Here is a 27512-nt window from a genome sequence, read left to right as displayed (position 1 = left end):
GGAGGTTAGATTTTATACTAAGTTTGATGGAGGTTAGATGGAGGTTAGATTTTATACAAAGTTTGATGGAGGTTAGATTTTATACAAAGTTTGATGGAGGTTAGATTTTATACTAAGTTTGATGGAGGTTAGATTTTATACTAAGTTTGATGGAGGTTAGATTTTATACTAAGTTTGATGGAGGTTAGATTTTATACTAGGTTAGATGGAGGTTAGATTTTATACTAAGTTTGATGGAGGTTAGATTGTATACTAAGTTTGATGGAGGTTAGATGGAGTTTAGATTTTATACTAAGTTTGATGGAGGTTAGATTTTATACTAAGTTTGATGGAGGTTAGATGGAGGTTAGATTTTATACTAAGTTTGATGGAGGTTAGATTTTATACTAAGTTTGATGGAGGTTAGATTTTATACAAGGTTTGATGGAGGTTAGATGGAGGTTAGATTTTATACTAAGTTTGATGGAAGTTAGATGGAGGTTAGATTTTATACTAAGTTTGATGGAGGTTAGATGGAGTTTAGATTTTATACTAAGTTAGATGGAGTTTAGATTTTATACCAAGTTTGATGGAGGTTACATTTTATACTAGGTTAGATGGAGGTTAGATTTTATACTAGGTTTGATGGAGGTTAGATTTTATACTAGGTTAGATGGAGGTTAGATGGAGGTTAGATTTTATACTAGGTTTGATGGAGGTTAGATGGAGGTTAGATTTTATACTAGGTTAGATGGAGGTTAGATGGAGGTTAGATTTTATACTAGGTTAGATGGAGGTTAGATTTTATACTAGGTTAGATGGAGGTTTGATGGAGGTTAGATTTTATACTAGGTTTGATGGAGGTTAGATTTTATACTAGGTTTGATGGAGGTTAGATTTTATACTAGGTTAGATGGAGGTTTGATGGAAGTTAGATTTTATACTAGGTTAGATGGAGGTTAGATTTTATACTAAGTTTGATGGAGGTTAGATTTTATACTAAGTTTGATGGAGGTTAGATTTTATACTAAGTTTGATGGAGGTTAGATTTTATACTAAGTTTGATGGAGGTTAGATTTTATACTAAGTTTGATGGAGGTTAGATTTTATACTAAGTTTGATGGAGGTTAGATTTTATACAAAGTTTGGTGGAGGTTAGATGGAGGTTAGATTTTATACTAAGTTTGATGGAGGTTAGATTTTATACTAAGTTTGATGGAGGTTAGATTTTATACAAAGTTTGATGGAGGTTAGATGGAGTTTAGATTTTATACTAGGTTTGATGGAGGTTAGATTTTATACTAAGTTTGATGGAGGTTAGATTTTATACTAGGTTAGATGGAGGTTAGATGGAGTTTAGATTTTATACTAAGTTTGATGGAGGTTAGATTTTATACTAGGTTAGATGGAGGTTAGACGGAGGTTAGATTTTATACTAAGTTAGATGGAGGTTAGATTTTATACTAAGTTTGATGGAGGTTAGATTTTATACTAGGTTTGATGGAGGTTAGATGGAGGTTAGATTTTATACTAGGTTTGATGGAGGTTAGATGGAGGTTAGATTTTATACTAAGTTTGATGGAAGTTAGATGGAGGTTAGATTTTATACTAAGTTTGATGGAGGTTAGATGGAGGTTAGATTTTATACTAAGTTTGATGGAGGTTAGATTTTATACTAGGTTAGATGGAGGTTAGATTTTATACTAAGTTTGATGGAGGTTAGATTTTATACTAAGTTTGATGGAGGTTAGATGGAGTTTAGATTTTATACTAAGTTTGATGGAAGTTAGATTTTTATACTAAGTTTGATGGAGGTTACATTTTATACTAGGTTAGATGGAGGTTAGATTTTATACTAAGTTTGATGGAGGTTAGATGGAGTTTAGATTTTATACTAGGTTTGATGGAGGTTAGATTTTATACTAGGTTAGATGGAGGTTAGATTTTATACTAGGTTAGATGGAGGTTAGATTTTATACTAGGTTAGATGGAGGTTTGATGGAGGTTAGATTTTATACTAGGTTTGATGGAGGTTAGATTTTATACTAGGTTTGATGGAGGTTAGATTTTATACTAGGTTAGATGGAGGTTTGATGGAAGTTAGATTTTATACTAGGTTAGATGGAGGTTAGATTTTATACTAAGTTTGATGGAGGTTAGATTTTATACTAAGTTTGATGGAGGTTAGATTTTATACTAAGTTTGATGGAGGTTAGATTTTATACTAGGTTTGATGGAGGTTAGATTTTATACTAGGTTAGATGGAGGTTTGATGGAAGTTAGATTTTATACTAGGTTAGATGGAGGTTAGATTTTATACTAAGTTTGATGGAGGTTAGATTGTATACTAAGTTTGATGGAAGTTAGATGGAGTTTAGATTTTATACAAAGTTTGATGGAGGTTAGATTTTATACTAAGTTTGATGGAGGTTAGATGGAGTTTAGATTTTATACTAAATTTGGTGGAGGTTAGATTTTATACTAGGTTTGATGGAGGTTAGATTTTATACAAAGTTTGGTGGAGGTTAGATTTTATACTAAGTTTGATGGAGGTTAGATTTTATACAAAGTTTGATGGAGGTTAGATTTTATACTAAGTTTGATGGAGGTTAGATTGTATACTAAGTTAGATGGAGGTTAGATTTTATACTAAGTTTGGTGGAGATTAGATTTTATACTAGGTTTGATGGAGGTTAGATTTTATACTAAGTTTGATGGAGGTTAGATTTTATACAAAGTTTGGTGGAGGTTAGATTTTATACTAAGTTTGATGGAGGTTAGATTTTATACTAAGTTTGATGGAGGTTAGATGGAGGTTAGATTTTATACAAAGTTTGATGGAGGTTAGATTTTATACAAAGTTTGATGGAGGTTAGATTTTATACTAAGTTTGATGGAGGTTAGATTTTATACTAAGTTTGATGGAGGTTAGATTTTATACTAAGTTTGATGGAGGTTAGATTTTATACAAAGTTTGGTGGAGGTTAGATGGAGGTTAGATTTTATACTAAGTTTGATGGAGGTTAGATTTTATACTAAGTTTGATGGAGGTTAGATTTTATACAAAGTTTGATGGAGGTTAGATGGAGTTTAGATTTTATACTAGGTTTGATGGAGGTTAGATTTTATACTAAGTTTGATGGAGGTTAGATTTTATACTAAGTTTGGTGGAGGTTAGATTTTATACTAAGTTTGATGGAGGTTAGATTTTATACTAAGTTTGATGGAGGTTAGATGGAGGTTAGATTTTATACAAAGTTTGATGGAGGTTAGATTTTATGTAAAGTTTGGTGGAGGTTAGATTTTATACTAAGTTTGATTGACATAGCCACTTGATTATCTCTTACTTCACTGTATACCTTATTGTTACAATTCATTCCAGGGGGAAACAGATTTTGGACCTCTCAAGTTACTGGCCGAGGTGTGGAAACTTAGGGATACATCAATGATGCAGCTTGAAATAACGGTAGAAATTTTGAGTTCTAACTTCAGAAATTATAAAAAAAAAAATCAATGAAACGTTACAATGTTATGAAGGCTTGTCACCACTTAAAGTTTTCAAGAAAAAAAATGTCCCAAGAACTTGACATCGTTATGATTTGATGTAGAAGAATCTTGATTACAAACATCATTGGATGGGAACTGAATTTGAATGAGCAGTTTGAGTTAATTACGATTTTCTCTAACAGGGCCTTGTGGTGAAGCACCCTGACATCCGTACAGAACAGCTGATCAGTCTCCTAATGGGACGCGGGGATATGAGTCGTGTAGAAGCAAGACAGGTACTACTATACTATATATAGGGTGGTCTGGTGATGCAGTAGTGACACATCCCCCTCTTAGTAAGTGATACAGGTTTGATTCCAAAATCAGACGTTAAGAGGTCCATCATGGGGTCGCCTGAGCAACCATGTTTCAATTTTTTTTTTAAAGTACTCCAGTTTTCTCCCACAGATAGACTTGTCAGTCACACAATTCTTGCTAGATCAGCAAAAGTGACTAACATTATTATATTAAGTTGATATAACTTGTTTTGCAGTTGTTGTAATTGATATTTAATGCAAATAAAAAAAAATGAAAGCTGTGATTTTCATAGCTAGTTGCTTATAGTAACTATTCTTCACAATAAGTCCAGTGTGGCTAGTTAAGTGACTTGGCATTCATCGGTAAGTTCATGGAGTCGACGTTTCCACTGATTTTTGTGACATGCTGGTATATCCTGATATTAACAAAAAATCTAGTTCAAAGGAAACAAAAGCAGTAGAAATTGATGATTTGCCTGTAGAATTCATGGTTGTGATTTATTGGGCAAGACACTTTATTGTAATTGATCTGGATGGCATGCTGTGGGCCTCCCGTATGCTGTTCAACGGGATAACCACCAGCTACTACAAGAGAAATCTGCTTCAAATGACCCAGGTTGTTCATGGGGCAATAAACCCAACAAACAAACGGTATTTCTTAATTAATCAGGGTTTTTTTTTGTAATAAGCTTACCTTTTTTTTTCATATGGAAATATAGATTAATAATTTAGCTGGTCTATTACAGATGGTACAAGACACTGTTGGAGAAGATGATCAGATGAAACCCAAACCAAAAGGAATCTTCACTGAAGTGGCACAGATGGGCTGACCTGGGGTGGGCTACTGTATTTTGGTTTTGTAACACGGTCTGACACCATACACTTCAGGCTCATTCAGTTCATTATCAGTTATTCTACCATGTTTGCTATGTAACGCCAGTTTTGATTGGTTAAAAACCATGTATTATTTTCCAATAACCCACGCTCGTGCCAATAATACACACTCGTGAGTCACGGCTGTTACAATTTTAAATATCTAATATTCACCCGTTTCATAAAAGGTTACTATAGCCGAGTGGGCTAATGGGTTAGTCTTTCAATATATTTTTATCACGACGCGAGTTCGAATCCTACGGAGGCCCCCACTTTTTTTCTTTTTTTTTTATCCTTTTTTTTTTTTATTATTTTCAAAATCAATGCCATATGATAGATGCTCTTGATCGTAGTACTGTATTGCCTGTATATTTCATCAACAAATAATGCAATACTCAAGAAATAAATTACAAGGTTTTCCCGGGGTTTCTTTGCTGTTTTTCTATTAGAAAGAGGTCGATCTCAGAACTAAACAGTACATGGTAGAATAGAAATAATCAACTTTGACTCGTGTATTGTTGCAGGATATACAACTCGGACTCGGATATTTTGCAATTTTAATTAATAACTCAGGCCTGCGGCCTTCGTTATTAATTTAATTGCAAAATATCCTCGTCCTCGTTGTATATCCTGCAATAATACACGAATCATCGTTAATTATTTCTTAAATAAACGGCAATTTCATTTTAAATTACCTTCGCCCAGTTGAAGACACCTGTAGTTTCAAGAGCATCACCAAAAGAAAATATAATTTGAATTTATTATGTACATACCATAAGACTGCAACTATAGCTTTCAAACACTACCAGTACCCAATGTCAAACTATTTCAATTTGGCTTTTCTATTTCCTTTTAACTGGAATAGCCCTTCAATATTTTTTTCATTATGAATCAAAATTCTTATGGATATGTATAAAATTGTATATTTTTCAAAATTGATGAAGATGATATCCTCAGGTTCAAGGGAATGATTTCATGATAATAAGGACACGTTCAAAATTCATCTTTACTCCAATGTAATGCATTGTACTAATAACTACTGTAAATCAGTTATATTTCGCGTGGGATTTATTTTCGGATTAATACGCGAGGAGAGTCAATCAAGAATTCAAATTCTTTGAGATTATTTGTTTAAAGATAACATATTTCGATAGTGACCAGGATATCGCCTACCAGTCTGTCAGTGTCCATAACTCTATTGGTTTCATCATTTGCGATTTTAGTGTCATTTCTAGTGCGATGTTGGCGAAATCATATATTCGTGAATATGTCTAATGAGGAAATGCACGAATTAAAATATATTTTGTATTCGCGAAATCTAGGTGATTTACAGTATTCAACGTGACGACATTCCAGACATATTTTCTACCATAGAGGACCTAAACGGTGTATCATTGTAATGTAGAATTTATTAAACGCTTTTAGGCGAAACGTTTAGATCAAATTCTATAATACACTGACACAAGTGTAAGATCCTTTATTTTTAAAGCAACTATATATATTACTGTTAATTTCATACTCGTTAAACACTCATACAGTTAAGATTAGCTGTATTGTAATTTAGAGAAATGCTTTCATTGTGAAAAATACTAAAATAAGAAGCCCACTAAAACAGGTACTTTTATGGTATTACTCTTAACACTATAAGACTTGCTAATTTCCACTTGGTCAGTAAAACAACATATTAATGACATTGCGATAAGCATTTGAATGGAGATGTTTCTTTTACAATTGACAATGAAAATGGCAGAATATGGTTGTTGACAGCAAATGTTTCCCCAACATATTTAATAATATTATTGAAAGTAGGAATTTCAAAGTGGAAGGATGCTCTCCTTGGGTTTTAGAGTTTGTTGGGGAAGACTTCAATGTTTGGGCAAGTTCTTAAATGTGTGCTGTATATCATTAAATGTTTGTAATTTCTTTCCTAGTTTCAAGCTTTCCAATTATTTTGTGGGTACAAACCTTCGTCGTTATCCCATGTAACAATAATTTAACAATAATACAAACAATATTTGTTGTATTTATATTTGCGGTTCCATAGAAACCATGAAAACAAAGAATTTCAAAGTTTATACACAAAGAATGTTTCATGTTATACAGTATATGATGCATGGTTTGAAGGAAGCCCCTGGTTATTGAATTATGTATATCTCACAAATCAAAATCACTAAGAGATGTCTGACCTACGCTCATAGATTTTGTAGATAGTTGCTTTCTGTTTGGTGCCAAACAATTCAAGTGCAATATTTGTTTATTGAATGTATTCATGTGCGAGATGTAAAAATATGTGTGATTTATATCAATATTGAATGTAAAAAGGCAGTAAAGACTATACTTCCTCTCAAAGGTTTCTTTAGTTTTAATTTAATTAAGATCTTAATTAGCATTTTCGGACCAACATGCTATACATAACTCTAGGGCTCTTGGTTAGTGAGAAGTCGTTTACAGGTTTAAACAAATTTGGCCTCTATGACCTTGAATATAGGTCAAGGTTATTAATTTTAGCAAAATTTGTCAGGGCCATGTCCAAGGAACATATAAGCTTATCAACCAAATATCATGGCTATTGGGCTCTAGGTGAGAAAAAGTCATCTAAATGTTTTACTAATTTTGACTAGCGACCTTGAATATGAGTCAAGGTCATTTCTTTGTGCAAACTTTGTCAGCCTCTTCCAAAATCAGCCAAATATCAAGACTCTTGGTTAGTGAGAAGAGGTTGTTTAAAGGAAAAGTTGACAGACGACGGAAACCACATCATGACTTAAGCTCACTTGCCCTTTGGGGTATGAAGATTTGAATACAAAAACAAAACATCAATATTATATACTAGATATATAATGCTTTATTTTGCAATAAAGATTTCTTAAACTTTAGAAAAATAATATCACAAAGACTTACCTGTCTATTCATAACAACACCAAGAAGTCTATATATAGAACACAAGACATTCCAATAGGTCAAATCCTATTGGTGTAATATAGCTATGGGATCACAAAGGGTCAAACCAACCAGTAACACGAGCAGAATGTTGTCTGGTCATTAATCAACGAACCTGTCCAGGTTTGCTGTTAATATATATACCCAGGGCCCTTTTTTCTTTTTCAAGGCAATTTTTTTTTTTTTTAAATAATTTTGATAAATTGGTTTGTTTTAGCACTCGGCTCCAATATGCCAAAAAATTTGGATCACAATCAACAAACATGGACCAGCTAGTCTTCTCTCCAAAATAAAAACCTTTTTCTAAACAGTTACAATTTTATGTGGTCAATATAAAACTTGGAAGGGTTAAAATTACAACAGATCGGACCAGGAACGAGACGCCAGAATGATGCTCTAACAAACAAGCTTACAGTAACATACTACATCTACATTGATATTCTGTGGGAGATTTCTGTCTATATATCTCCGACATTACACTTACTCAAGGAATAAGTCTGTGATCTAATTCAGGGATTTCTTTGGTTATAAGGTACAGCCCTGTAAATGTTGGTGTCAATACATAATATGTAATGTGTATTTTATGAGATCAGTTGACTATTTAAGACTCACTATAACAGTAAGATGGTAACGAGGATTACTACTACATAATGGCATTCAATGGTGAATTCATTCACTGTCGACTGAAATGATGAAGAATTCAAGTCAGCTAATTTGAAGAACTTTTCACAACAATACATATTTTTGCTAAAATATTAAGAAAATCTGAATTCTATTTTTTTTTTTTTTTATTTTAAAAGAAACTTTTTTTGTACCTAAATGTACACTTTTCTTTTGTCTGAAATATTGATTTTTTTTTTATGGATCTGTTCTAATAGAGATTTTAGATTATTGGTTCTAGGTAAACAAATGAACGCCTGACCACTAGACTTCTCTGATTAAGCCAGTGAAAAAATGGTTGATCACAAGCATTTTATTTTTAAGTTAGTTATAATAAATTCTCCAATTTTGGCTTAATCAACATTCTTTTTTTTCTATCTTATATCATAAAATTTAGATAGAGCAAACCAGTTCCTCTAGACTGTTACCATGAAATTCATTATAAACAAAATTTACCAGAACATAAAACAATCTCGTCTAGAGAAATGACATCTAGTACACGTATCACAACAAGTCACTCAATACACATGTATTCTATATCGTGATAATTAAATTAAGCACAAGGTATTGCACTTTCAGCAGTTTTCAGTGTCAAACAGTAACAATAGATTGGTACAACAATAAACACTCTAGACAATGGGGTACCCCACAATATAGGGCTGTCATTATACATTGTTTTCCTGAACAATTAGAAAAAAATAGCTATTACACAATATTTATGCAATATTTGCAGTCATCAAAAAACAGGTATTGCAAGAAATAATTTTTAGGGAACTTAAGGGTATATGTCATGTTTCTCTGAAATGTAACTCCTTTCCAAAAAGAGTTGCACATCTGCAAAAACCTGTAATCTATATTGACAGTTTGTCAATTTTTGAAATGCGATATCAATATCAGGCATAATTAAATTCTGATTGATACTAATAAAGAATTTGAAAGTTTTAGTCAAGGCTTGCAAGGAAGTAATATAAAATCACAAGGTCATTACTTAATTCAACAGAGCAAATAAGGTAGGAATAGTCAATTGGTAAGGATTGAAAATTTAAAACAACCTGGTCTTTAGAACTTGGGTTACAAAAGAGTTCCTTATAAGAGAGTTAACTCTAGTACAATATCCAAGAAGAATGATAATTTTACCCTGATGACATAATTTATATTACAATGTAATATGTGTATTGCCAATCTTGTCTCACGAACTCAACAATAAACAACCTTGCTCATTCACAAATATGTCAAAACTAAATATTTACTATGACCTAAAAGTGAAGAAAAAACAAAATCTGAACGTAACCATAGTCAGCTCACTAAGTGAGCTCATTAGGTGATGGTTTGGCATCCATCGTCCATCTGTCAACTTTAGTGTTTAAACTGCTCAAAAACCAAGCGACCCTCGATCCAGTAGCATATTGAGAAGCTAGGGTATCATTAGTCTGTTAATAATGACTGATCTTAACCTATTTTCAAAGTCACAGGGGTCAAACATGTTAAAATCTTTAAATAACTTCTCATATTGGGCCAGATGTATGCTGGGATTATGGGCTATAAAAAGTTTGTTCAAATGACTGACCTTTACCAATTTTAAAAGGTCACGGGAATCAACTGTGTTTGATATTTCTTTCAGAATAAGGAAGCAAGCTAGGCAAATGATATTCGGCCCAGATGTAGGGCTACAAACTTTGCTTACATTGAATACTCTTCTTATACCGGTATATATTTAAATAAAATCATAATCAGCTTAGCATCCACAAAATTCAATTCAATTTAAAGTTGCATTAATTAGGTGAGAAATACAGGCCCATTTGGCCTCTTGTTTACTGATTCACAAGGTTCTACCTTCTAATCAGCACAACTGTACAGATGTAATTTAGCTTTGATGGATATGAATTACTAGCAGTACAGTGTTTGTGCAACATTACTAATAATCAAGCCGTCTCCCAATTTAATCCTACAATCAGAACACTGTTACAGTATTCGTCGGAGTGGTCTCTCGTCTGTAAGCTGCACCAATTTAATCACTATTTGCCTGGATTTTGTTTTGTTTCATGACATTGTATTTGTCTGGAATCTGTCTTGTTGGAATCCTGCATTGACCAAACCGCTACATTTATCTAAACATTGTCTTGTCAAAACTAGGTCTGAAAAATGTCCTGACAAAATTCCACTGTATCGAATATTTATGGTAGAACACTTCATTGACCCAAACTCTATATTTATTTTATAAGTTGTCTTGTAAAAACTTTATCTGAACATTTACAGTAGAACCTTCATTGGTCAAAACTCTATATTTGTCTTAAAGTTGTCTTGTAAAAACTTTATCTGAACATTTACGGTAGATCCTTTATTGATCAAAACCCTATATTTGTCTTAAATTGTCTTGTAAAATCTTTATCTGAACATTTATGGTAGAACCTTCATTGATCCAAACTCTATTTTTGTCTTAAAGTTGTCTTGTAAAAACTTTATCTGAACATTTACGGTAGAACCTCAATTGGTCAAAACTCTATATTTGTCTTAAAGTTGTCTTGTAAAAACTTTATTTGAACACTATCACATCAGAAAGTCACTGTACGGAACATTACTGGTAGAACCCTTCATTGATCAAAATGCTATATTTATCTAAATGTTATCGTAGTTAGAACTGAATCTGAATATGGACTTGTCAGAATTCCACAGTATCAAACATTACCAGTAGAAACCTTAATTGATCAAAAAACTGTATTTGTCTAAATGTTATCCTATAAAAAATTTCTCTTTCCGGGGACGTGATAGCTAGGTCGGTTATCCGCTGACCACGTAGCCTCGGGCTAAGATCCGAAGTGAGTAGTTCGACGCTACACACATGTCTCGTCAGAATTCTGCATCAATTAAAACTCTGTATTTGCCTGAACATTAATTATCTCAGAAATTTAAATAATGTCTCTTTTGAGCCCTACATCAATCACAACAATGCATTTATTTCTCTGAATCTTTGTCTTATCAGAATCAGAACCCAGCATTGATCAGAGTAACGTATGTATTGGTCTCAAAATGTTACTATTGGTTTTATTACAACTCGCTCATGGATTATTTTTTAGTGACACAACGTGTGTTTGGAATTTGCTGAAAATGAATACAACATACTCATGGGAGAGATTCATGAGACTGGTTCAAATTGAATGTTGTTTTATTTTCAGTAGCAAAAAATATAGAGTTGTATTTTGCAGATTTTTTATATGAAAAAAATGGGCAGAGTTCAGTAGAAAAAAAGTTGATGTAAATACATGGAGTTAAAATACAAAGACCAAGAAGGAAAAATTGGGGCCTGAGAACTTTATGCAAATAACCTGGTTATGCAAATAAAAGAAATGCAAATAAGCGGATTCCTCTGTATTCTTTGGGAAAGGATTGTATTGGGTTCAAAAAAAAAACTTTTTTAGTTTTCTTAGGTTCTGCTGTTCAATGCTTTTCTATGAAATACGAACTTCACCTTCAGACAAACTTAAGGGTATTCCAGTTAAATATCTTTATGGTAATTAGGGAGAATCCAAAAATACACAATTGACATGCCTGGTCAGTGTCACAGAAATTGACTTATTATCGTAATACAAATTGAATGAATTATTTCTCCTGGTGGTCCCTGTTTGACAAACCTTAACTTCCATCACGAGGTAGATACTTTCTAGAAAAAACTATAATTTTCATTAAGAAATTCAATTCTCAATATCAAATGCACATTTTAAAGTGATACTGCATGGCTTTCTTAATTATATTACTTTTTCAATTGCTTAAATTTGCAAATATTACATTTCACCAGATATGTACCCGGTAATTATAGCATGTAATTTTTTATGGAATAAGAATCAATAGAGGTCATGTTTAAATTTTAGCTGTAAGATTGAACTTTATGTCAAATTCAATCCAGTTAATTAATTTCATATGTGCCAATTTCATCACTAGCTCCTTTAACGCCACCATGCAGTGTTAACCAAGATCAATGGTGAGTATTGCACAACACATTTTCATTCCTTAAAAAATTTACTAAAACTTTTATTTTGAACACACACATTAAGTAAAAAAACATAGCCAGCTATTTGTTCTAATTAAATACAGCATAAATATTATAAGGAACAAAAAAATTGGGTTCCTACATTATAATCTGTTTTCAACCATTTTTTAAGTGTTAAAAAATAATTAGTACTGCTATGCAGTCTTGTGTTCCAGTATATATAAGAATGTTTGGCTGTAAAACATGTATTAATACTAATAAACAAGTATCAATTTATATGTCGCAAGTGCATATGGCACCTTTTTTTCTGGATAATGAACAAGCGTCATTTTAAATTTAAAAAAAATCTTCTGTTTATGAATAATAAGAATATTTAAATTTAGAATTAAAAAAACAACTAAATCTTAAAACTGGAATGTTTGATATATTTTGTTTGGATTTTGTGAAGATTTTAATACAAGAATGTAATTTTATTATGTATCTTAAAACAAATGTCACATTCAAGCAGATCTAAAACTCTCTTATGATAGTAATATCATTGATTACAAAACAGGTATTTGGAATAAAATTCAATATTTCACAAGTATTTTATATTTTTACAAATTTATGCATGTAAAATAGAAATTTAAAACGAGACTTTATACAAAGTTAATGGCAGCAACAAGGCAGTATTTTCATTCTTTTTTTTTTGTGGTTTTTTTTTGACAAAATTGGTGGAATATTTTCTGACACCGGACCAGTTTGTTCCACACATTTACCAGGTAAACTGCACAAACTAGGTTTTTTTTACCACACTTTTTTTTCTGGTACTTTTTACAGAATATCACAAGTTTATAGTATGATACATCCTTTTTTGCTATCATCTGATTTAAAATTAAAAACAACATAATTCATCAGTCAGTGCACAGGCACTTGCATCTGGCCCCAATTAATTTTCCTTAACAATGTAGGAAATTCCTTAACTTAAAATTTTCCATAGGAAAGCATTACAGAATTTACGGAAAAAATCTGAAGGAACCTTCCTTAAATTCTGTAATGTTCTTATGGGAAATGGTAAATACAGGATTTTCCATAAATTCCTGTAATGTTTTCTTATGGGAAATTTTAAGGTAAGAATGTTTCTTAAGTTAAGGAATATTGATGAAACTGAGGTCTGGTAATTTATATCCCAAATTATCTACAGTATGTATATACTTATACATCATGGATCTTGGATTTTATCTCTAGGGTTGTTATTAATTACCAGATGCAAGCACCTGTAAACATCTATACATATCTATTTAATGTAATTAAAGCATGAATATGCATGAACTATAATAAACATAGGAATGCTCAAAGCTTTAACCAATCAACATATATAAGACACTAACACATCCATAAATTAGCTTCCTGCTGGAAAGATTAAACACCAGCATCATTCCAAACTGGAATAGAAAATATGTCTTAACCCAGTTTGTCATATATTCCTAGATTTGCATAAGTCATCATCCAATCATCCGTTGCAAATGAAATATATTCAGTTTAATGGGGTATTTTTATGTGTTTTTCCTGGGTATTTTAGAAAAATCCAAATGACATAATTTGGAATTTTTTTCAATTTAAATAACGATTAAAAATTGGATCCTTCTAATAATTGTATTTTATAATGCAATGTGGGGGAGGGGGATAAGTAAAGCTAAAATGCATTGGGAATGGGGTCGTTTTGTGCACCCAGTTACATTGGCAGGAAAAACACTAAGGAATAATTATTTCTTAGTTTCTAAAATATTGTCATACCCTCAAATATAAAAACTTCGATCACATTGCTATCCAAGTCGGTTGTTAAAGTTTCACTTTTGTTTGGTGATGTCACTTTTAACACATTGATATCCCAAAAATTTCTGTTCGGTCTAGAAATTAATTATCTATGATGAATATTGATCAGACCAAATGAAAAATGACCTTAGATGGCTTACATGTACCACTTACCAGATAATTAAGATTAAAAACTTGGAAAACAGTTCAAACATCTGTAAGACAATTGTCACATCCTGTTTTGACTTCTCTTATAGTATAATTGTACATTGTGTGCATTCTGTGTTTGTCCATATTAAATTTTACGTATAAGTTGCAGGGTATCATTAAAATTCAGATCATCCCACTTGCAGCTTACATTGAATACAGCTGAATCATGATCTCAAAGTCAGTAGGGAAATGAAAAATTTTCATATATCATGAGTATTCGTGGAAACCGAGAATATTTTATATAGAATTTTTTACTGTGGGAACTAAATCTATTGATGTTAGGCAGGGTCATGGAGATATCCGAATTCAAAATAAAGAAGTTTGACTGTATTTCAACTTGATAAATTCTGTAGGGTCAAAATAGTTGGGTTTTTCATCCTGTAGTACGTCCGGCTAAGCCAATTCTCCTATAGGTGCATTCTCCAGCCACAAGTCATGTAGAAATTGGTACAAGTTGGCACTGACTGAAACCTGAAAAAATTTCAACACCGGTATGTCACAGTATGTGATTACCTGTCACAATATAATATATTTTAATATAAAACTGGGCTTTCCTAGACAAGTATAATATCTACCTATCAGTAGGACTCCTGTACAATTAATAAGGCATATGTTGTCCAATGCCCAGCATGCACAGATATTTCATTTTTTAATTTCTGGCCCAGGAGTCCTTAAAGCATTTCTTCTATTTTAAGTTTCAGTAGAATTATATTTGTTAAGTCTGCAGCAGTATTCTGACAAATGATATTTCATTCTGGCCGGAAATCGTTTCAGCGATAATGTAATTACAGAGTTATTGTAATAACTAAACAAAATATTAAAAAAAAAATCATTTCTCATTGAAATATTGATATATTCTGTCAAACATCTGCCATATTCAGCTGGAAATAGTACTGTAAAGTGATTACTAGTATTTACGTGGGGGGTGGGGGGTGGGGGGGGGTAGTTTTGAGATTTCGAAATGTAAACTAAACATGTGGGGATAACTTTCGCGATCAATCCACCCACTTGTATATCGAGATTAGGCAAATTGATATGAAAATAATACACGTGGGGTAAATTTTCTGCTAAAATTTGTAATGCTTGACAAGAAGATGGCTCAAATTTGAATGGTTTGCTCAGATTTCTTTTATGGATTTCTGCTGTTCTCTGGTAAGAACAGTTCCAACAAATATACAAATGAAATTAATAATCTTTATTTATCACTGATAGAATTATAATTGAACTGCGTACTAGTACGGCACGGATACTGACCTTATATGGTGTTGGGTTGAGTGCCCTTTTGTGGTCTTGTCTCATGCTGTTGAGGGACTCCATAGCTTTGGATCGCAGTTCTGTCAGAGTGGGGAGTGAGCGTACCATCTAAAACAGCAAAAATTATATATACTCTGTTGAATCCAGTATAACTTGAAAACAACTGAGAATACCGTCATAATAACGAAAACCAAAATTGAAACTCCAAAACGATAAAACAAGGAAAAAATATAAACAAAATACATGGCATGGAGATCCATGATATCATACCAGGAGAATAAGACCAGGTTTTACGAAAGGGAAGGCACAGTGACAATGGAACCATTAGGCATATCACTAAACATGTCTGGAAATAGGTTCAGAATGAGATCATGACTTTGACCAAAAATTTTTTTTCCATGGTCGTCAACAACTTGCATCTCTTGAAACCTTATGTTGTTAATTTCTCTGTCAATAGACATCAGTCAAGGAAATGACAGTATTGGCAACATGTCCTTAAACATTGAATCAATTGAGACATGTAAAACCATAGGAGGGGAAGCAGGAATGTTACTATCTAGAAATGGAAAATGAACACCTAGAAAATTGAAATCATCATGCTTATCATACAAACAATAAAATCTTGTTTGCAAAAGTCTTGATATTAATTTTAATTGACTTTGAAGTGTGTTTATTAGATTCTTAACCACCAGTTCACTGTAATTGATACTGAGTGATGCCCACTTCCTGGAAATTGTTTCAACTTTTTTAATTAACAGGGCTGTGATAGCTTATTCTCACATACTTCAGAGGGTTATCCGGCGTTTGCTAGGGAAAAGATAAATTGTGTAAGAGTTTGGCTGGCCAGCACTCGGCAATCCTCGTGCTGACTGGCCAAACTCTTACACTCCGGTTGAGATATCCCTGTCCATGGAACAGACCCATATTAGATTCTATTATTCTCCCATCCTTCACAGATTTGTCTCTCATTTCACCTATTCAAGATTTCTCAGTCACCCCCTAAGGTGTAATATTTCTGTCAACTCCTAGGGCATGACAGATCACATGTTCTTGCAACAATACAATGATGTCATGGCAAGAGTACAATGATGTCACAGCAATAATACAATGATGTCACAGCAACAATACAATGATGTCATGGCAACAATTCAATGACATCACAGAGACAATTCAATGACATCATGGCAAAATTGTGTTGCATTGCAATATTTTGTTCAATATTGGAACAACTCGACCCTGCGTAATTGAAATAGGTTGATGGAGAGAAATGATCATTATTGGGATAATATCTACGGTTGTCTATATAACCCATGACATCCCTCAGGTTGGAGATTTCTGTTGCGGGATGATGTTCCAAAACATTTGGGTTAACAAAACTCTGTTTTGGGTTAGACAATGTTGAATTACGTCCCTCAGATGGAGATTTTTCTATCACATCCTCAAGGTACAGATGATGGTAAGATAATCAAGAATATCGTCACTGGGGTAGGGGAGAATCTATCGGTCAGTAGAACCTTAGATTATCACAATCTAAAGTGAAGGTCCGAGGTGATTGGTTCGATCCCTACCCAAGGGCTTCGATACCTACCTAGAGGCTTCAATCCCTACCCAAGGGCTTCAATACCTACCTAGAGGCTTCAATCCCTACCCAATGGCTTCGATCCCTACCCAAGGGCTTCGATACTTACCTAGAGGCTTCGATCCCTACCCAAGGGCATCGATACCTACCTAGAGGCTTCAATCCCTACCCAAGGGCCTCGATACCTACCTAGAGGCTTCAATCCCTACCCAAGGGCTTCAATACCTACCTAGAGGCTTCAATCCCTACCCAATGGCTTCGATCCCTACCCAAGGGCTTTGATACCTACCTAGAGGCTTCAATCCCTACCCAAGGGCATCGATACCTACCTAGAGGCTTTGATCCCTACCCAAGGGCATTGATACCTACCTAGAGGCTTCGATCCCTACCCAAGGGCATTGATACCTACCTAGAGGCTTCGATCCCTACCCAAGGGCTTCGATACCTACCTAGAGGCTTCAATCCCTACCCAATGGCTTCGATCCCTACCCAAGGGCTTTGATACCTACCTAGAGGCTTCAATCCCTACCCAAGGGCATCGATACCTACCTAGAGGCTTTGATCCCTACCCAAGGGCATTGATACCTACCTAGAGGCTTCGATCCCTACCCAAGGGCATTGATACCTACCTAGAGGCTTCGATCCCTACCCAAGGGCTTCGATACCTACCTAGAGGCTTCAATCCCTACCCATGCCATGGGCTTTGATCTCTATAAAGGGTTGTTATCCATACCCTCAGATCACAGGCCATACTGTACTATTCTGGCTTTGTTTTCTTGGTAAGACACTTTACCCCAGTGTTTGCTCTAGTTAGCATGTGACAGGCTTCTCATATGATTCAGTGAGGTAGGCACCAGCTACTACAAGGAGACCGTTTATCAAAATGATCTTGACTATTCATGAGAAGATATAACAAGAATTCTATCGGTATCTTACCTGGCCATTGTCCCAATAAAGTTTATGAAGTTGCTCCATTTTGGCCGGACAAACATACGCTCGTTTGGACTCCTGCAAAAGGATATCAAATTTAAACATTTCAATTTGAAAGGTATTTTAACTATCAGTTACCTTTCCATATTTTTACACTACAACAAGAAGGGTATCACAGTAAGTTGTGGAAGTCATGTCACATAACGAGAATTATGTGTAATTGTATATGTCTTGTGTGATTCAGCTTCTGTCACACAATTATTGAATGATGTCAAATTCTATAATCAGATCATGTCATACTATAGCTGTTGTGGATAGCCAATAAATATGTATTGTGTCCTTATAGACCCGAATTTCTGTGAAAAGTACATTTTTATGAACTATATTCCTTGCATTCAAAGAAATTCAACATGTCCTTCAAAACAGGATTTAGGAGGAAGTACAAACATGAAACAATTTGGCAAATTACAATCTCCATCGAATGTGAAATTATATTCCAAGAATGGACAAATGTCTTTTTTTATGTAGGTCAAAGGTCAAAATGTAGATCAGAGTGACTTACTTTTGATACATGACTAACTGCCTCACCTAGGCTGAACTATATATGCCCCAAGTATTAGGTTCCAGTGACAAATTGTGCCATAAATGGAGCCTGGACAAATGTTTTCTTTTATTTAGGCCAAAGATCCAATTGTAGGTTAATATAACCTACTTTTTGTGCATGACACACTGCCTCACCTACTGTAAACGTGGTTATTTTCGCGCAGGAGTTAATTTCCAGATTTCGATATGTAAACTATACGCGTTGGGGTAATTTTCGCGATTGATCCACCTTCGTTTGTAGTTCGAGATTATGCAAATTGATATCAAAAATAATATGTGTGGGGAAAATTTCCGCGATCAAAAGGACTCCGTGTAATTAGCGTAAATCTCCCTCTCGCGTAAATTTCCACGTTTACAGTATATGAACCCATGTCCCGAGTGTTAAGGTAAGATTGAAGGATGAATGGATGACATGAAAAACTATGGTCACTCTGCGGACAAAAAATATTTTATATGTTGTTTACCTGGAATGGGTGACGACAGAGAATCCTTGTGTTTAGAGTAGGGGGATCTTCGTCTAGTCGTAACATCAGGTCAACGAGAGCATTGCCGTCAGCTCCATACAGCCGATAGGCTATTTTCCGTCCAGGAATGGTGACTTTCTCTACATCCTCACTGAGTTTGATCCGTGGCCTTTGGTTCACCTCAACCAGCTATTAAATACATTTAAAAAAAATTTTTTTTATTTAATTTTTTTGTTTTAAGTAGAGAAGCAACTTCATGCATTAATGTTTTTGCAGAAGAATTTCAAAAACTTTAAATTTGAAAACATCCTTTTCAAGACTGAATTACACTTGCATACAACATTAAATTTCATTACATATACCCAATATTTATTATACACACACATAACATACAGCTGTGATCAGATGACAACTCTTTTACTGGTATCAACATTATGTGTACATGAGTTAACACTCTGTGTTAAGTGCCATCTTTGAAAACCGATGAGACCCTGTGCGTAACCCACTCAAAGGACTGGAAGCAGAGTCTCATAGGTTTCAGACAATGGTCTAGTTCTGAAGGCTTTAAAACCTGTACTTACGCTCCACACAGGATACATCAAATAAATCTTGTTGTTTTACTGAAGACTTCCATCATACCTTATAGACACCACCAAGTGCTGGCTGTTTCTGACATGTGACCAGGTGTGTTCCTATCCCAAAACTGTCAATCTCGTGTCCCTGTTGAAGAGTTTGAAATACAGCTTAAGTTTGGTGAATAAGAACAGTCCAATACAGCAGTTCTATTAGGAAAACTTATAATAAAGCTGTACCACCACTGTACTGGACTTCCTACAAGACCCATGACTACCAGCACACCTAGGCCATTTTCATTTAGTGTAGCCTAATTGTCTTTGAAGAACCTTGATTACCACGTGATGAATACTCCATCAGTTGAGTATATATAATAGCAGATTATATATCATTGTCCTGAATTACTGAATTCTAAAACTGCAAACAAAAAGGAATTTGTCATCAACACTACAAATAGTTCAAATGTGTACCGAAGACATTTGTCCAGAACCAAACTCCTACTTTAAAATTTTTTTTTTTACTAGATATAAAACTGGTATATCTCACTTAACTCTTAATGATTTACTGTATTGAGGAAATCTTTGCCTTTAAGTTAGAATACCTGTTGGTTTAGAGAGTGTTCGAATACCTGTTGGTTTAGAGAGTGCGTTAGAATACCTGTTGGTTTAGAGAGTGCGTTAGAATACCTGTTGGTTTAGAGAGTGTGTTAGAATACCTGTTGGTTTAGAGAGTGTAAGAATACCCGTTGGTTTAGAGAGTGTAAGAATACCTGTTGGTTTAGAGTGTGTTAGAATACCTGTTGGTTTAGAGAGTGTAAGAATACCTCTTGGTTTAGAGAGTGCGTTAGAATACCTGTTGGTTTAGAGAGTGTTAGAATACCTGTTGGTTTAGAGAGTGTAAGAATACCTGTTGGTTTAGAGAGTGTAAGAATACCTGTTGGTTTAGAGAGTGCGTTAGAATACCTGTTGGTTTAGAGAGTGTAAGAATACCTGTTGGTTTAGAGAGTGCGTTAGAATACCTGTTGGTTTAGAGAGTGTGTTAGAATACCTGTTGGTTTAGAGAGTGTAAGAATACCTGTTGGTTTAGAGTGTGTTAGAAAACCTGTTGGTTTAGAGAGTGTAAGAATACCTATTGGTTTAGAGAGTGCGTTAGAATACCTGTTGGTTTAGAGAGTGTGTTAGAATACCTGTTGGTTTAGAGAGTGTTAGAATACCTTTTGGTTTAGAGAGTGTAAGAATACCTGTTGGTTTAGAGAGTGTAAGAATACCTGTTGGTTTAGAGAGTGCGTTAGAATACCTGTTGGTTTAGAGAGTGTAAGAATACCTGTTGGTTTAGAGAGTGCGTTAGAATACCTGTTGGTTTAGAGAGTGTGTTAGAATACCTGTTGGTTTAGAGAGTGCGTTAGAATACCTGTTGGTTTAGAGAGTGCGTTAGAATACCTGTTGGTTTAGAGAGTGTATTGTGTCCTCATTGATGTCATTACTAGCCACGATGGTCAGCTTTCCAAACCAGGGTAGATTCAAACTGGAAGAGAAAAGATAAGTGAAATCATATGCATTATAGACATGTGTAATTATTGATGCAAAAAAAATCAAACAATGAATATTGCAAATTCAAGAATTCCCAAAAGTCACCTTAATATATCATTTTTATCAAAAAAAAATTCACTCTTGATATGATATGATATATTATAGAACTTATTCCAATTTGCCTATAAACTAATTTGTAAATCAATTCAGGTTTGCTTGGAATTACAATTTGATACTTGTTGAGAAACTGAGAAAACTTTAAAAGTCCAGAATTCCATGCATCCCTAATTTCTAGTTTTTTGAGCAACTGATCTAAATGAATTTTTTTTTAAATGTTGACAGCAGAAAGGTAATGCTGTGACCATGGTCTTGCTATGCAACTGACTTATTGAAGATGTCTCAAAGACGAAAATTGATTTTTTTTATACCTAAATGTAAAACTTTAAAGATGTTGACAGCAGAAAAGTAATACTGTGACAATAGTCTCGCTTTGTAACTTGTCAAAGATTTCTTGAAGACAAAAAATAATTCTTTAACAACAACCCCCCTCTCCCCTAGAACATTTTCATTAGTAAATTTTTAACAGAAGTTTGATGCATGATATGCTATACCAGTGACCTTTTAAGTGAAAGCTGTATGATACTGTATGATAACCCATGTCAGTGACCTTTAAGTGAAAGCTGTATGATAACCCATCTTGAAGACTCTTAAGTTAAAGCTGTATGATAACCCATCCCGGTGACCTTTAAGTGAAAGCTGTATGATAACCCATGTCAGTGACCTTTAAGTGAAAGCTGTATGATAACCCATCCCGGTGACCTTTAAGTGAAAGCTGTATGATGACCCATCCCGGTGACCTTTATGTGAAAGCTGTATGATAACTCATCCCGGTGACCTTTAAGTGAAAGCTGTATGATGACCCATCCCGGTGACCTTTAAGTGAAAGCTGTATGATGACACATCCCGGTGACCTTTAAGTGAAAGCTGTATGATGACCCATCCCGGTGACCTTTATGTGAAAGCTGTATGATAACCCATCCCGGTGACCTTTAAGTGAAAGCTGTATGATAATCCATGTCAATGACCTTTAAGTGAAAGCTATATAACCCATCCAGGTGACCTTTAAGTGAAAGCTGTATGATAACCCATCCCAGTGACCTTTAAGTGAAAGCTGTATGATAACCCATCCCGGTGACCTTTTAAGTGAAAGCTGTATGCATACCTGTGTTTGTGAACCCTTAAGTGACAATTTTGTGACAACTCACCTGTCGGCGACCTTTTTGAAGCGAGACCTGACAAATTTAGACAGGTATGAGAGATCTCCACTGTCCAGTCTCACACCACGCGGCTCATACCCCAGCTCATGTAGTGCCAGGGCCACAGTACAGAAGTTTGGCAGTCCAGACCTACAACAGCAAAAATACTGATAGTAATCTAAAAATGACCTTCATCTTTGATCTGGTTATACTATTGTAAGAATTTTTACTTTAAAAACAACTTCAATGTATTCATAGAACAAAAACTCTAATAATAATACCGATATATTGATTTGGTTTGTTGGTTTGTTTTTGTTTAACGTCCTATTAACAGCCAGGGTCATTTAAGGACGTGCCAGGTTTTGGAGGTGGAGGAAAGCTGGAGTACCCGGAGAAAAACCACCGGCCAACAGTCAGTACCTGGCAACTGCCCCACGTAGGTTTCGAACTCGCAACCCAGAGGTGGAGGGCTAGTGATAATTAAAGTGTCGGGACGCCTTAACCACTCAGCCATCGCAGCCCAAACAGATATATTGAACGGAATCTGGAAATTTGTGATACATGTAGTACATGCTCATGTATCATAGGCCCCAGGGACAGGCCATGTGACATACTTGATAACGTCGTAGGTGTCTATGAGTGCGAGGAAGCCATCAGGGAAGGCAGAGGCATATGATATAAAGGCAGCTAACTCTCCATCGCTCACCTGGTCGTCAAGGAAACCTGTCATTCAACAAACGTCAGTATCAAATATGAAATTGCATTTTTATAATTTTAAATTTCATATTATATAGCTGTATTAATCTCAAAGCTTTAGACAAGATATTACACATTTCATACAGACTTTGAGTCATACAATTCAAAAAAATTTCTATGACTTTCTATGATTCTATTTTCTGATTTCTATCATTCAAGGATTTTGCTAAGACTTTAATCGGTCAGTGATAGACTTTTGGTGAAAAATTAAAAAATTTAATTTCAACGCTAAAACAATTAAATGTATATTATCTTGATACATGTATATTGTTTGACTTGTCATACACTGAAATAAGAAGGGCTTCCAGTATAAGCAAACGAATCGCAACAAAGCAAATCTTATCATTTTCTATTATAATTATATTTCAATTACAAAAATTTGTAATATTTATGATCATTTAAAAAAACAAGATCGAGGCCCATGGGCCTTAACGGTCACCTGAGATTTGAAATATTTCAGTTAATCTAATTGACATTTTTTTGCCCCACTCATCAGACCAAGGGGTTTGCAGTCAGGGCCAACATGTGCATATCATTAAGCTGTCATCCAATGCTGATAATTTTAATAAAGTTAGAATGAATTCCAATAGAAATCAAACAAATGATTGTCAAAAATGTGATTTCCCTATATAAACTATAGCAAAGTTTACCCTCTCCTGTGCAACCCCAGGGTCATGGAATTCACAATTTAAGTAAAGCACCATAAGACCCTTCCATCTATGAAGAGTGTTTGATTCCATCTTATGTGGGTATTGAAAAGAAGATTTTTGAAATTCAGTCCATTTTACCCTTTTTAGCGCCACCCCTCAGTCCCATATAATTCACAATTTTGCTTGACCTTCAGCGATAGAAGCTTTCTGCTAAATTTCATTGAATTTGGTGAAGCGGTTTTGGAGAAGAAGTCGAAAATGTAAATTGCTACGGACGGACGCACGACGACGGACAAAAGGTGATTAGAATATGTCACATGAGACTTTGTCTCAGGTGACCTAAACATTTAAAAGCACCTACCTAAAATACTTGTAAGTTTTTTTTGCCACTTTTTACAAATCGGCAAAAACTTGACTGGTTCCTCTGTTCCCTTCATCATAAGAGTCTGAAACATAACAACAACATCACGACTTAAAGGATCATAAAAAATATTTACACGAATTAGGTTTGTATATATATGTGTGCTGTGCAAGGAGTTTGGAAGGCTCATTTTGCTACTTACATGATTACTACATCCTGAGCCCTGGAATGAGAAAAAAAATAACAAAAGCGTTTATAAGCGATCCCATCATTCTTTGCCACTATATTGAATTCACATGACCTTTATAGCTTAAGCTATGGCGTTAAACTCCTAATTCAGCCAAACCAACATACTGAGACTTTGTTTCCTCAGTACTGTAGCCGCATCTACCTACAGACTCTCTCTGTAAAGAGAACGTTCTAGTGGACTGAGAATTCGTTTTGACCCACCTCATCACCGATGGTCAGGAGATCTGTGTAAGATGTAACAAATGCATGGGCGTGAGTCCCACGTACAGGTATTCCATACAGCTTCCCAGCTAGGACATTACTTGTGCCATCAAATCCTTCAAAAGTAGGATAAATATAGATTACCAAAAACTTTTTATAAGCTTCAAAATAAAGAGACAAACTTAACATTTACCAGGTATACAGAATTTTAGAAAAGTTTCTGTAATTAAGATTTGTATTCTTTAACACCAAAATAATGCTTTTCTATAATAATGGAAAATTTAATGTCAATTTCCCTTATTTAAGAAGCATTGGTGTTACTCAGGGTCTGTCAGTTTTCCTTAAATTTAAGGTAAATAAATCTTGACATGTCTTAATCAGATGATATTCCGTCTTTTCAGAGTTATCTGCTCTTGTGAGCAGGTATGGAATGTCATGAGATTTAGTTTGTTTTGTTTTGAACGTCCTATTAACAGCCAGGGTCATTTAAGGACGTGCCAGGTTTTGGAGGTGGAGGAAAGCCGGAGTACCCGGAGAAAAACCACCGGCCTACAGTCAGTACCTGGCAACTGCCCCACGTAGGTTTCGAACTCGCAACCCGGAGGTGGAGGGCTAGTGATAAAGTGTCGGGACACCTTAACCACTCGGCCACCGCGGCCCCCTATGTCATGAGAACAAATTATGTTGTTTTCTAACAAATTGATGACATTACCCTCATTAACAAATGATGTAACAGTCAATACCTGCTCACAAGAGCAGATAACTCTGAAAAGACTGAATAACATCTCATTAAGACATGTCAAGATTTATTTGCCTCAAATTATGGAAAAATTATGAAAAGATGGAATGAATGATAAGATTGAAATTGATACAATGTACATTATCCCTCACCTCCTAGATAACAGTATCGAGAAGCTGAGAGTGCCCCATCTGGTCCCTGGGCTCTCCTCAACCCAAACTCCAGAAGGATCTTCTTAGGACCAGCTGCAAGACGGAAACGCATGCCATTGGTGGCCACCAAACTGGCATAGTTGACAAGGTTCAGGAGAGGAGTTTCCATCAGCTGAACGATGGGGAGGGGCCCCTCTACAGTGAGGAGGGGCACCTTAGGGAAGACTACAGTCCCCTCATCAATGGCGTACATTTGGACGTCCTTAGTGGATATCTGCTGTAGATAATCGTAGAACTCCGACTCTATATTACTGGGTAGGACTGTCCTCAGGTATTTTATATCTGAAACATACACACAATACCTGTACAAGGTGTAGATTTATACAGTAAAACCTCTATATAATGACTCTCATTAATACAGTAAAACTTCTATATAATGTCCTTCATCTATATACAGTAAAACTTCTATAATGGCCCTCATTTATACTGTAAAAACTATATGATGACCCTCATTTATACAGTAAAACCTCTACATAATGACCCTCATTTATACAGTAAAATCTCTACATAAAGACCCTCATTTATACAGTAAAACCTCTATATAATGACCCTCATTTATACAGTAAAATCTCTGCATAATGACCCTCATTTATACAGTAAAACCTCTACATAATGACCCTCATTTATACAGTAAAACCTCTACATAATGACCCTCATGTATAGAGTAAAACCTCTACATAATGACCCTCATTTATACAGTAAAACCTCTATATAATAACCCTCGATTATACAGTAAAACCTCTACATAATGACCCTCATTTATACAGTAAATCCTCTACATAATGACCCTCATTTATACAGTAAAACCTCTACATAATGACCCTCATTTATACAGTAAAACCTCTATATAATGACCCTCATTTATACAGTAAAATCTCTATATAATGACCCTCATTTATACAGTAAAACCTCTACATAATGACCCTCATTTATACAGTAAAACCTCTACATAATGACCCTCATGTATAGAGTAAAACCTCTACATAATGACCCTCATTTATACAGTAAAACCTCTACATAATAACCCTCGATTATACAGTAAAACCTCTACATAATGACCCTCATGTATACAGTAAAACCTCTACATAATGACCCTCATTTATACAGTAAATCCTCTACATAATGACCCTCATTTATACAGTAAAACCTCTACATAATGACCCTCATTTATACAGTAAAACATCCATATGATGACCCTCATTTATATAGTAAAACCTCTACATAATGACCCTCATTTATACAGTAAAAGCTCTACATAAAGACCCTCATTTATACAGTAAAAGTTCTACATAATGACCCTCATTTATACAGTAAAACCTCTACATAATGACCCTCACTTATACAGTAAAACCTCTACATAATGACCCTCACTTATACATTAAAATCTCTACATAATGACCCTCATTTATACAGTAAAATCTCTACATAATGACCCTCCATTATATACCATAAAACCTCTATATTAAATGACCCTCATTTATACAGTAAAATCTCTACATAATGACCCTCCATTATATACCATAAAACCTCTATATAATTACCCTCATTTATACAGTAAAACCTCTATATAATGACCCTCCATTATATACCATAAAACCTCTACATAATGACCCTCATTTATACAGTAAAACCTCTATATAATGACCCTCCATTATATACCATAAAACGCTCTGTAGGCTAAATCTCCCAATCTTCTACCTTTAGTAGACTTTGTAATTAAATCAAAGTACTGAAAGTACTGTAGGAGGCGTTAGTCAGATGTAAAAGGAGATATTTGAAATAAAGCAAGAATACAAATTAAACTGATATCAACATGACTAAACATTTCCACTTAAGTGTGTCAAACCAACCGGACATAATGGTTTTCACAGTCCTGATGAATGTAATGGTTTAGACTGTTCCGATATACATA

The 27512-nt window shown here is 34.5% G+C and overlaps 2 protein-coding genes across 5 annotated transcripts in view; one reads left to right on the top strand and one right to left on the bottom strand.

The window, feature by feature from the left end:
* LOC117316804 (exocyst complex component 3-like) overlaps positions 1–7004 on the top strand; it is a 34551-nt gene extending 27547 nt beyond the window's left edge. For 3 of the 4 annotated variants that reach the window (XR_004530004.1, XR_004530005.1, XR_004530006.1), the window contains exons 22-25: positions 3362–3445; positions 3669–3761; positions 4529–4693; positions 5323–7004. Coding sequence is in view for 1 of the 4 variants with exons in the window: in XM_033871579.1 (XP_033727470.1) it covers positions 3362–3445; positions 3669–3761; positions 4529–4612 (261 nt within the window). In the remaining 3 variants the exon portion in view is untranslated. Of the gene's footprint in view, positions 1–3361; positions 3446–3668; positions 3762–4528; positions 4795–5322 lie in introns of those variants that run through there. The other variant, XM_033871579.1, reaches the window with a different exon arrangement.
* Positions 7005–7477: 473 nt separating this feature from the next.
* The window catches only part of LOC117316801 (nicotinate phosphoribosyltransferase-like), a 42169-nt gene continuing 22134 nt past the window's right edge, over positions 7478–27512 (bottom strand). Inside the window, exons 3-13 of the mRNA XM_033871575.1 lie at positions 25541–25882; positions 24650–24765; positions 24200–24284; positions 23047–23155; positions 22442–22582; positions 21087–21171; positions 19714–19794; positions 19075–19263; positions 18014–18085; positions 15499–15606; positions 7478–14715 (exon numbers count right to left, since the gene is read on the bottom strand). Of these exons, the coding sequence (XP_033727466.1) occupies positions 14638–14715; positions 15499–15606; positions 18014–18085; positions 19075–19263; positions 19714–19794; positions 21087–21171; positions 22442–22582; positions 23047–23155; positions 24200–24284; positions 24650–24765; positions 25541–25882 (1406 nt within the window). The 3' untranslated portion in view covers positions 7478–14637. The remainder of the gene's footprint in view (positions 14716–15498; positions 15607–18013; positions 18086–19074; positions 19264–19713; positions 19795–21086; positions 21172–22441; positions 22583–23046; positions 23156–24199; positions 24285–24649; positions 24766–25540; positions 25883–27512) is intronic.

Source organism: Pecten maximus, chromosome 18, assembly GCF_902652985.1.
Source record: "Pecten maximus chromosome 18, xPecMax1.1, whole genome shotgun sequence".
NCBI lineage: Eukaryota > Metazoa > Mollusca > Bivalvia > Pectinida > Pectinidae > Pecten > Pecten maximus.
The sequence above is the reverse complement of the archived record's forward strand: the minus strand, read 5'-3'. Positions and strand labels throughout refer to the sequence as shown.